We start from the raw sequence: 12,355 nt of genomic DNA, 5'->3' as shown, positions 1-12,355 counted from the left end.
AAGAGAGAGAGAGAAGCACATACACTCTTTCTCAATTCCATTGCAAGACAGCGACAAGTATAATTGTTGATTGAGCAGAAGGACTAGGTACCTACCTGTGTTCTCTGTCCTCAGCTCCTGTACCTCTCTCCCCCTGTCTCCCAGGCTGTCACTCAGGGCCTTATTCTCACTGCAAACCCTGCCCACACATACACACTGACCAATCAACATCTGCAAACCCTACCTATAAGCACACACCAACCAATCAAAAATTGAGAAAAAAAACCTGCCTTGAATGAAAACCATGACCTCACCTGACATATTTCTGCTCCCAGGACTGCTCAAAGTTCTTGAAGTGCATCTGGTTATAAGTGATCTCCCACTGCAGGCCATTCACTTCCTGTGACAGAGTTCATAAATACATGTTCAACCTGTAAGTGCACTGTAATAACCTAGGAAATACTGCATATTTAGGATGTATTAAAACAAGCAGAATTATTTGAAAGTACCAGAAAGCTTCTATTGTTACCACATAATTTACTGCAGTGTTTCTCAACTCCAGTCCTCCAGTCCTCCCAACAGCCCAACTCCAGTACCCCCAACAGCCCAACTCCAGTCCTCCAGTACTCCCCCCAACAGCCCAACTCCAGTCCTCCAGTCCCCCAACAGCCCAAATCCAGTACCCCCAACAGCCCAACTCCAGTCCTCCAGTCCCCCAACAGCCCAACTCCAGTCCTCCAGTACCCCCAACAGCCCAACTCCAGTCCTCCAGTACCCCCAACAGCTCAACTCCAGTCCTCCAGTACCCCCAACAGCCCAACTCCAGTCCTCCAGTACCCCCAACAGCCCAACTCCAGTCCTCCAGTCCCCCAACAGCCCAACTCCAGTCCCCCAACAGCCCAACTCCAGTCCTCCTCCAGTCCTTCAGTACCCCCAACAGCCCAACTCCAGTCCTCCAGTACCCCCAACAGCCCAACTCCAGTACCCCTAACAGCCCAACTCCAGTCCTCCAGTACCCCCAACAGCCCAACTCCAGTCCTCCAGTACCCCCAACAGCCCAACTCCAGTCCTCCCAACAGCCCAACTCCAGTCCTCCAGTACCCCCAACAGCCCAACTCCAGTCCTCCAGTAGTCCTCCCCCAACAGCCCAACTCCAGTCCTCCAGTACCCCCAACAGCCCAACTCCAGTCCTCCAGTACCCCCAACAGCCCAACTCCAGTCCTCCTCCAGTCCTCCCCCCAACAGCCCAACTCCAGTCCTCCAGTACCCCCAACAGCCCAACTCCAGTCCTCCAGTCCCCCCAACAGCCCAACTCCAGTCCTCCAGTACCCCCAACAGCCCAACTCCAGTCCTCCAGTCCCCCAACAGCCCAACTCCAGTCCTCCAGTACCCCCAACAGCCCAACTCCAGTCCTCCAGTCCTCCCCCCCCCAACTCCAGCCCAACTCCAGTCCTCCAGTCCCCCCCCCAACAGCCCAACTCCAGTACCCCAACAGCCCAACTCCAGTCCTCCAGTACCCCCAACAGCCCAACTCCAGTCCTCCAGTACCCCCAACAGCCCAACTCCAGTCCTCCAGTACCCCCCAACTCCAGTCCTCCAGTACCCCCAACAGCCCAACTCCAGTCCTCCAGTACCCCCAACAGCCCAACTCCAGTCCTCCAGTACCCCCAACAGCCCAACTCCAGTCCTCCAGTACTCCCAACAGCCCAACTCCAGTCCTCCAGTAGTCCTCCCCCCAACAGCCCAACTCCAGTCCTCCAGTACCCCCAACAGCCCAACTCCAGTCCTCCAGTCCCCCCAGCCCAACTCCAGTCCCTCCAGCCCAACTCCAGTCCTCCAGTACCCCCAACAGCCCAACTCCAGTCCTCCAGTACCCCCAACAGCCCAACTCCAGTCCTCCAGTACTCCCAGCAGCCCAACTCCAGTCCTCCAGTAGCCCAACTCCAGTCCCCCAACAGCCCAACTCCAGTCCTCCAGTCCCCCAACAGCCCAACTCCAGTCCCCCAACAGCCCAACTCCAGTCCTCCAGTACCCAAAACAGCCCAACTCCAGTCCTCCAGTACCCCCAGCCCAACTCCAGTCCTCCAGTACCCCCAACAGCCCAACTCCAGTCCTCCAGTACCCCCCCAACAGCCCAACTCCAGTCCTCCAGTACCCCCAACAGCCCAACAGCCCAGTCCTCCAGTCCCCCCAACAGCCCACTCCAGTCCTCCAGTACCCCCAACAGCCCAACTCCAGTCCTCCAGTACCCCCAACAGCCCAACCCCAGTCATGCACACCTGATTCAACTCACCTAGGTCTTGATGATTAGTTGACATGATGAATCAGGCGTTCTTGTCCGGGTTACAATAAAAATGTGTACTGTTGGGAGTACTGGAGGACTGGAGTTGGGCTGTTGGGGGTACTGGAGGACTGAGAACTGGAGTTGGGCTGTTGGGGGTACTGGAGGACTGGAGGACTGGAGTTGGGCTATTGGGGGTACTGGAGGACTGGAGTTGGGCTATTGGGGGTACTGGAGGACTGGAGTTGGGCTGTTGGGGGTACTGGAGGACTGGAGTTGGGCTGTTGGGGGTACTGGAGGACTGGAGTTGGGCTGTTGGGCTATTGGGGGTACTGGAGGACTGTAGTTGGGCTGTTGGGGTACTGGAGGACTGGAGTTGGGCTGTTGGGGGTACTGGAGGACTGTAGTTGGGCTGTTGGGGGTACTGGAGGACTGGAGTTGGGCTGTTGGGGGTACTGGAGGACTGGAGTTGGGCTGTTGGGGGTACTGGAGGACTGGAGTTGGGCTGTTGGGGGGACTGGAGGACTGGAGTTGGGCTGTTGGGGGACTGGAGGACTGGGGGACTGGAGGACTGGAGACTGGGGGACTGGAGGACTGGAGTTGGGGGACTGGAGGACTGGAGTTGGGCTGGGGGACTGGAGGACTGGAGTACTGAGGACTGTTGGGGTTTGGGGGTACTGGAGGACTGGAGTTGGGCTGTTGGGAGTACTGGAGGACTGGAGTTGGGCTGTTTGGGGTACTGGAGGACTGGAGTTGGGCTGTTTGGGGTACTGGAGGACTGGAGTTGGGCTGTTGGGAGTACTGGAGGACTGGAGTTGGGCTGTTTGGGGGGACTGGAGGACTGGTTGAGAAACACTGCACTAGTAAATACCAGGTAAATTCTAGTGAAAGCCACATAAGTCAGAGTCTGAAATTCATTAGCAAGATGACTGATTCTTATAGTATGTGAAAGTAAACAAACCAATCCTTTATTTGACCTACCTTCCTGTGGCCTTTTAACATAACAGGCCAGAAACAAACAACATTCACCTTTTCCAGAGCCTTGGTCCTCTCCTCACTCTTCTGGAGTAGAATCTTAGTGTGAGAGGTTGCCCTGTCTAGAATACTCTGGAAGAAAAAGAGGGGAAGTGTATTTTAAACAAATGAAAAGGGAGTATTGAGAGTGTATGTGTCTGTATTTACCTGACCCTGTAGGATCTTCAGTGCTTCGTGTTTTCCCTCCAGGTGACGACTGGTGACCTCCAACTCACAGCGCAGTAGCTCTGCCTCCTGTTAGAAGAGGTCACCAACATTCACCAACGATGGCAAAGAAAGTACTACGAACAACCCTCTCTAAATGTGGTGTGTGTGTGTGTCTTTTAATGTCTATGATTTTAATATTGATCGGGGGGTTCTGCTGCACAACACATTTCCTCATTAAGGATAATAACCAGCTGCACCATGGCAAACCACATATCAAATGTCATCCTTCTTCCTGTCCTCACCTCGGTCACTTCCTGTAGCCTCTCTCGCAGCTCCTCAGTGGACAGATCGCTCAGGGATTCTAGAGCAGAGGGAAACACTTCATGTGCTATACGAATCACAGTCTGAGATAAAACTGAGTCAGGAGAGTGTGTGTGTGTGTTGTGTGTGTGTGTGTGTGTGTGTGTGTGTGTGTGTGTGTGTGTATTAGACACTAATAGACTGTCTAACTGGCACTCAGTGAGGGAAGGTGACAGATGGTAGTCCTGGTCTTCTGTCGTCACCTCTCTCTCCCACCAAAATCAAACAGAGATGGTAAACAGACAGAGCAGAGAGAGAGACAGTTCATCACAGGAACAGGCACAACAGGTTCTGTCCCAAATAGTACCCTATCCCCTATATAAAGCCCAATGGGCCCTGGTCTATAGTAGTGCACTACATCCAATGGGCCCTGGCCTATAGTAGTGCACTACATCCAATGGGCCCTGGCCTATAGTAGTGCACTACATCCAATGGGCCCTGGCCTATAGTAGTGCACTACACCCAATGGGCCCTGGCCTATAGTAGTGCACTACATCCAATGGGCCCTGGCCTATAGTAGTGCACTACACCCAATGGGCCCTGGCCTGTAGTAGTGTACTACACCCAATGGGCCCTGGCCTATAGTAGTGCACTACACCCAATGGGCCCTGGTCTATAGTAGTGTACTACACCCAATGGGTCCTGGTCTATAGTAGTGCACTACACCCAATTGACTACAGCATGGTCATTATACATTACAGAGGTACTGTTGACTACAGCATGGTCATTATTCATTACAGAGTTACTGTTGACTACAGCATGGTCATTATTCATTACAGAGTTACTGTTGACTACAGCATGGTCATTATACATTACAGAGTTACTGTTGACTACAGCATGGTCATTATTCATTACAGAGTTACTGTTGACTACAGCATGGTCATTATTCATTACAGAGTTACTGTTGACTACAGCATGGTCATTATTCATTACAGAGTTACTGTTGACTACAGCATGGTCATTATTCATTACAGAGTTACTGTTGACTACAGACAGCATGGTCATTATTCATTACAGAGTTACTGTTGACTACAGCATGGTCATTATTCATTACAGAGTTACTGTTGACTACAGCATGGTCATTATACATTACAGAGTTACTGTTGACTACAGCATGGTCATTATTCATTACAGAGTTACTGTTGACTACAGCATGGTCATTATACATTACAGAGTTACTGTTGACTACAGCATGGTCATTATTCATTACAGAGTTACTGTTGACTACAGCATGGTCATAATTCATTACAGAGTTACTGTTGACTACAGCATGGTCATAATTCATTACAGAGTTACTGTTGACTACAGCATGGTCATTATTCATTACAGAGTTACTGTTGACTACAGCATGGTCATAATTCATTACAGAGTTACTGTTGACTACAGCATGGTCATTATCCATTACAGAGTTACTGTTGACTACAGACAGCATGGTCATTATTCATTACAGAGTTACTGTTGACTACAGACAGCATGGTCATTATTCATTACAGAGTTACTGTTGACTACAGCATGGTCATTATTCATTACAGAGTTACTGTTGACTACAGCATGGTCATTATTCATTACAGAGTTACTGTTGACTACAGCATGGTCATTATTCATTACAGAGTTACTGTTGACTACAGCATGGTCATTATTCATTACAGAGTTACTGTTGACTACAGCATGGTCATTATTCATTACAGAGTTACTGTTGACTACAGCATGGTCATTATCCATTACAGAGTTACTGTTGACTACAGCATGGTCATTATTCATTACAGAGTTACTGTTGACTACAGCATGGTCATTATTCATTACAGAGTTACTGTTGACTACAGCATGGTCATTATTCATTACAGAGTTACTGTTGACTACAGCATGGTCATAATTCATTACAGAGTTACTGTTGACTACAGCATGGTCATTATTCATTACAGAGTTACTGTTGACTACAGCATGGTCATTATTCATTACAGAGTTACTGTTGACTATAGCATGGTCATTATTCATTACAGAGTTACTGTTGACTACAGCATGGTCATTATTCATTACAGAGTTACTGTTGACTACAGACAGCATGGTCATTATACATTACAGAGTTACTGTTGACTACAGCATGGTCATTATTCATTACAGAGTTACTGTTGACTACAGCATGGTCATTATTCATTACAGAGTTACTGTTGACTACAGACAGCATGGTCATTATTCATTACAGAGTTACTGTTGACTACAGCATGGTCATTATTCATTACAGAGTTACTGTTGACTACAGCATGGTCATTATTCATTACAGAGTTACTGTTGACTACAGACAGCATGGTCATTATTCATTACAGAGTTACTGTTGACTACAGCATGGTCATTATACATTACAGAGTTACTGTTGACTACAGCATGGTCATTATTCATTACAGAGTTACTGTTGACTACAGACAGCATGGTCATTATTCATTACAGAGTTACTGTTGACTACAGCATGGTCATTATACATTACAGAGTTACTGTTGACTACAGACAGCATGGTCATTATTCATTACAGAGTTACTGTTGACTACAGCATGGTCATTATACATTACAGAGTTACTGTTGACTACAGACAGCATGGTCATTATACATTACAGAGTTACTGTTGACTACAGCATGGTCATTATTCATTACAGAGTTACTGTTGACTACAGCATGGTCATTATTCATTACAGAGTTACTGTTGACTACAGACAGCATGGTCATTATTCATTACAGAGTTACTGTTGACTACAGCATGGTCATTATTCATTACAGAGGTACTGTTGACTACAGCATGGTCATTATTCATTACAGAGTTACTGTTGACTACAGCATGGTCATTATACATTACAGAGGTACTGTTGACTACAGCATGGTCATTATTCATTACAGAGTTACTGTTGACTACAGCATGGTCATTATTCATTACAGAGTTACTGTTGACTACAGACAGCATGGTCATTATTCATTACAGAGTTACTGTTGACTACAGCATGGTCATTATTCATTACAGAGGTACTGTTGACTACAGCATGGTCATTATTCATTACAGAGTTACTGTTGACTACAGCATGGTCATTATACATTACAGAGGTACTGTTGACTACAGCATGGTCATTATTCATTACAGAGTTACTGTTGACTACAGCATGGTCATTATTCATTACAGAGTTACTGTTGACTACAGACAGCATGGTCATTATTCATTACAGAGTTACTGTTGACTACAGCATGGTCATTATTCATTACAGAGTTACTGTTGACTACAGCATGGTCATTATCCATTACAGAGTTACTGTTGACTACAGCATGGTCATTATTCATTACAGAGTTACTGTTGACTACAGCATGGTCATTATCCATTACAGAGTTACTGTTGACTACAGACAGCATGGTCATTATTCATTACAGAGTTACTGTTGACTACAGCATGGTCATTATTCATTACAGAGTTACTGTTGACTACAGACAGCATGGTCATTATTCATTACAGAGTTACTGTTGACTACAGCATGGTCATTATTCATTACAGAGTTACTGTTGACTACAGCATGGTCATTATTCATTACAGAGTTACTGTTGACTACAGACAGCATGGTCATTATTCATTACAGAGTTACTGTTGACTACAGCATGGTCATTATTCATTACAGAGTTACTGTTGACTACAGCATGGTCATTATTCATTACAGAGTTACTGTTGACTACAGCATGGTCATTATCCATTACAGAGGTACTGTTGACTACAGCATGGTCATTATTCATTACAGAGTTACTGTTGACTACAGCATGGTCATTATTCATTACAGAGTTACTGTTGACTACAGCATGGTCATTATTCATTACAGAGTTACTGTTGACTACAGCATGGTCATTATTCATTACAGAGTTACTGTTGACTACAGCATGGTCATTATTCATTACAGAGTTACTGTTGACTACAGCATGGTCATTATTCATTACAGAGTTACTGTTGACTACAGCATGGTCATTATCCATTACAGAGGTACTGTTGACTACAGCATGGTCATTATTCATTACAGAGGTACTGTTGACTACAGCATGGTCATTATTCATTACAGAGTTACTGTTGACTACAGCATGGTCATTATTCATTACAGAGTTACTGTTGACTACAGACAGCATGGTCATTATTCATTACAGAGTTACTGTTGACTACAGCATGGTCATTATTCATTACAGAGTTACTGTTGACTACAGACAGCATGGTCATTATTCATTACAGAGTTACTGTTGACTACAGACAGCATGGTCATTATTCATTACAGAGTTACTGTTGACTACAGCATGGTCATTATTCATTACAGAGTTACTGTTGACTACAGACAGCATGGTCATTATTCATTACAGAGTTACTGTTGACTACAGACAGCATGGTCATTATTCATTACAGAGTTACTGTTGACTACAGACAGCATGGTCATTATTCATTACAGAGTTACTGTTGACTACAGCATGGTCATTATTCATTACAGAGTTACTGTTGACTACAGCATGGTCATTATTCATTACAGAGTTACTGTTGACTACAGCATGGTCATTATTCATTACAGAGTTACTGTTGACTACAGCATGGTCGTTAGAATGGTCATGTGACTTCAGAGGTTAAACCTATTGGAGAAAGATTCTACATCCTTCTCCTAATGTGAGTCTTTGCACATTTCCAGTCATGGATTTAAAAAGTGTAATCATTGGCCAGAGGCAATTTCCACCATTGCTATATCCCACGATAACAAGTGCGGAAGTGCACCGTTTGGGAGAAAGGGTAGAGAATCGGTGCACAGCCAGTTACGAATCTAGAATGTTCCTCCACCGTGACTATGAGGAACTATGGTAGCGCAGGCCTCAAAACTGCAGAAGGAGAAACGTGTTTTGAACAATACAATAAGTTTTGGAACAACAGTTTTCTTCAGACATGCCTTTGACAGTTGTGCATGACTACACAACAAGAGTGTATAGATGTAAATCACTTGTGTAAGAAGCCTGTTTAGCCAGACACCATGCGGTAGGTGATGTAAACACCTATACCTGTAGAGTTCCAACTACAGTGGGGCTAGTCCCACCATAACAATTCATATCACTGTGGGTACCCACAATAATTCATATATAATTCAAACCGTGCTTACCTGTCCCCCTGACCCTCCATTGCAGTGACGCCTGCTCCACCTCCAGCTCCTGTCTGAACACTGTGTACAGCCCACTGCAGGACGTCCAGATGAAGGCTGCCTCCCCTCCCTCGCTGCCCCTTTTCAGGAGCCCCGTCCTGGGCAGCAGCTCCTCAGCATGCCCCCTGCTACCTCTCCGGCTCTGGAGCTTCTTTCTGGTAGTAGGAGGAAGGAAGGAAGGAAGGAAGGCGCAATTAAGCCGAAACGTATGGCAATGTGTGGTCTACTGAGACATGTGGCTTGAATAAGAAAAATAGAATTAAAACAATGGTTCAACTGAAACTTATATTCACGTGGGTGCAGGTCTTCAGTTAATATATGTCATTTAGCAAACTATTTTATCTAAAGTGGCATTTTACGTTCATTTGTTGATTACATTTGTTAATTTTTGATATGATCAACTGTTGGCTGGATCCCACATACCCATTAAATGTATTCACACAAGAGGATAAGAGATCTCTCCTTTCACCTGATAGTGGAGTCTGGTCTGTTGCCCATCCCGTCCCCCAGGTCCCCCTCTGCCATGTCATCTTCACTGGGGCTGGGGCCGCCCTCGGACTGGGAAACCTCGGGCCCTGCGGCTGGTTCTCTGTTGCCGCCCTGCATCCTGATGACATCACACAGACACACACGTTAGAGTGACAGACAGAAACACATGTTAGAGTGACAGACAGACAGACAGACAGACAGACAGACAGACAGACAGACAGACAGACAGACAGACAGACAGACACACACGTTAGAGTGACAGACAGACAGACAGACAGACACGTTAGAGTGACAGACAGAAACACATGTTAGAGTGACAGACAGACAGACAGACAGACAGACAGACAGACAGACAGACAGACAGACACACAGACACACACGTTAGAGTGACAGACAGACAGACACACACGTTAGAGTGACAGACAGACAGACAGACAGACAGACACGTTAGAGTGACAGACAGACAGACAGACAGACACGTTAGAGTGACAGACAGACAGACCGACCAAGCTGTCCGTCACCAGGACCTGTGACCTTTGCAGATCTAGGTACAGTGCAGCCAGTCCGGGTCTCCACAGCAACCCACACTGTAATGTGTGTGGGTACTCTGTGAAATGTCATGAGCACTGTAGGCTTCAATGTAAATAAGAATTTGTTCCTAACTGACTTGCCTAGTTAAATAAAGGTTAAACAAAAAACTCTTTTTTTTTAAAGACAAGCAGATGCCAGTTAAATGATATTTGTGTTGAATACATTCTAAAAACTATGACTATGACCCTCCCACACCAAACTTGTGATCCAGGCAGGTAACGTTTTCCCCTCATGGAGGTGACACAGCAACAAATACAATAGGCTAGTAGTATCTAACTCTTCACATTGTCTAAGGCTACTCTAACCTTTCTTCGAAATAGTGTTTTAGAGTAGACCTACGGGAACTTCGAAATAGCAGTTATTCCGCTGACGTTGAACACACCTGTTTTCCATCGGAACAGGTGAGGCAGCCTACCTGAAAGTTGGAGGAAACTAGAAGCGGTCTGTTCCCGTTCACAAATCGGACAAAATTATCGCAAGAACTTGAAATAGGCCTACCTCCTTACACCCCGAAGACTCTAATCAAGGTGATACGGGTTTGTTCGTATCGATTTCAACCGACACAACTGTCCGACCAACGTGGCACCACCATCAGCGTGAACGTGCACCTCAACGATAAAAACGGTGCAGTTGTACTTTACAACGCGCGCAGCGCTCTACACCAGGTTGCCAGGAAGTCAAAATGTTGAGATACTAAATCGAAATTTCTAGAAATTATTTCAACATTTCGATATAGTAGATACCTATAGAATATGATTCTTAATTTGCAGCAGCGGTGCGTAGGTAAAATCACTGGAGTCCCCCCCAACAAAAAAAGCCATATTACAACCTGTGTTGTGATTATTGCGTTATTTGCTCTATAACCTGTTCGTTCATATGCCTTGCGACAGTGATATCCAGGCTTAAAGGCAGAGACAATAAGAAGACTCAGTGGCAAAATACATTTAACCACACATTTGTTTTATCACAAAACCGAATAGCAACATCTGCCCAGTGAAGGCCACGAAGCATATTGCATGTACAGTAACAGTTACATGCAAGTTAATGTTTCCGACACTAAACAACTATAGAACCACAGAGAGTTACAGCAAGTCGCAAAGAAAACAGGAGCTGCCTCCACTATTCCAGCACCATTTCAACATCATCAAATCACCACTGCTTAGTCTAATACAGTGACAGCTAAAAGATACCAAAAACAGTTTAGTCCAATCAACATAAGCTAAATATGACCGGCTGTCCATGGTTCTGATTTCTCTGTGCGTGTGCGCGTGTATGTGCGTGCGTACCTGCGTGTGCGTTGTATTGACGAAACGGTCTATCACTCTGTCCTACAGTGCACGCTTTTTGTTGTGCCAAGCTACCTGGCTAAAATTCTTGCTCGCTAGCCTAACTTTCATTCATTGACAAGGTTACTGTAGCTAGTTAACATTTGCCTACTACATGTAGCTACATATTTAACGTCCATCCTCTCAGGCCAGGGGCACAACGATGTATGTATGAATTAATGAATGGTTGGATCAGAATCACTGTTATATTCATTGGCCAGTACAGAGAATTAAGTAAAACCACCAGCGGTGGGGAAAGTACCCAAATGTCATACTTGAGTAAAAGTAAAAAAATATTTGGTTTTAAATATACTTAAGTATCAAAAGTAAATGTAATTGCTTAAATATACTTAAGTATATCAAAAGTAAAAGTATAAATCGTTTCAAATTCCTTATATTAAGCAAATATTTTTAATTTACAGATAGCCAGAGGCACACTCCAACACTCAGACATAATTTAGTCCATCAGATCAGAGGCAGTAAGGATCCCCAGGAAAGTTACCTTGATTAGTGTGTGAATTGGACCATTTTCCTGTTCTGCTAATCATTAAAAACGTAACGAGTACTTTTGCGTGTCCATGAAAATGTCTGGAGTAAAATGTGCGTACGTTTATTTAGGAATGTAGGTTTAAGTACAATTAGTCAAAAATATGAATAGTAATGTATAGATACCACAAAGAAACAACGTAAATAGTACTTTAAAGTATTTTTACATAACTACTTTACACCACTGAAAACCACAAATCGAAATCCATGGCTAGTTTAGCCACAGGAAGACAAAAACACAACACGATGCAAGAATTCAAGTTTTTCTGTCAATGAGGTATTGCTCTCAATGGGATTTGATAGTAGAAAACCCAAATCCAAGCTGGCTTCCATTGACACATTTTTTTTTTTGGTTCGCCAGGACCATTCACAGTCGAGCTCACTCAGTTTAGATCAACGATGATTTACACATTTTTAATTGT

General features: G+C 44.8%; 1 protein-coding gene across 2 annotated transcripts in view; it reads right to left on the bottom strand.

Moving 5' to 3' along the window:
- The window catches only part of ccdc125 (coiled-coil domain containing 125), a 36,222-nt gene extending 25,414 nt beyond the window's left edge, over positions 1–10,808 (bottom strand). Inside the window, exons 1-8 of one of the 2 annotated variants that reach the window (XM_042331283.1) lie at positions 10,561–10,808; positions 9,452–9,589; positions 8,944–9,137; positions 3,745–3,803; positions 3,443–3,529; positions 3,242–3,367; positions 294–379; positions 96–178 (exon numbers count right to left, since the gene is read on the bottom strand). In XM_042331283.1, coding sequence (XP_042187217.1) covers positions 96–178; positions 294–379; positions 3,242–3,367; positions 3,443–3,529; positions 3,745–3,803; positions 8,944–9,137; positions 9,452–9,588 — 772 coding nt within the window. In that variant the 5' untranslated portion in view covers position 9,589; positions 10,561–10,808. The remainder of the gene's footprint in view (positions 1–95; positions 179–293; positions 380–3,241; positions 3,368–3,442; positions 3,530–3,744; positions 3,804–8,943; positions 9,138–9,451; positions 9,590–10,560) is intronic. The other variant, XM_042331284.1, reaches the window with a different exon arrangement.
- Positions 10,809–12,355: the final 1,547 nt, after the last annotated feature.

The sequence above is a fragment of the Oncorhynchus tshawytscha genome, linkage group LG12 (assembly GCF_018296145.1).
Source record: "Oncorhynchus tshawytscha isolate Ot180627B linkage group LG12, Otsh_v2.0, whole genome shotgun sequence".
In the NCBI taxonomy this organism is placed as follows: domain Eukaryota; kingdom Metazoa; phylum Chordata; class Actinopteri; order Salmoniformes; family Salmonidae; genus Oncorhynchus; species Oncorhynchus tshawytscha.
The sequence above is the reverse complement of the archived record's forward strand: the minus strand, read 5'-3'. Positions and strand labels throughout refer to the sequence as shown.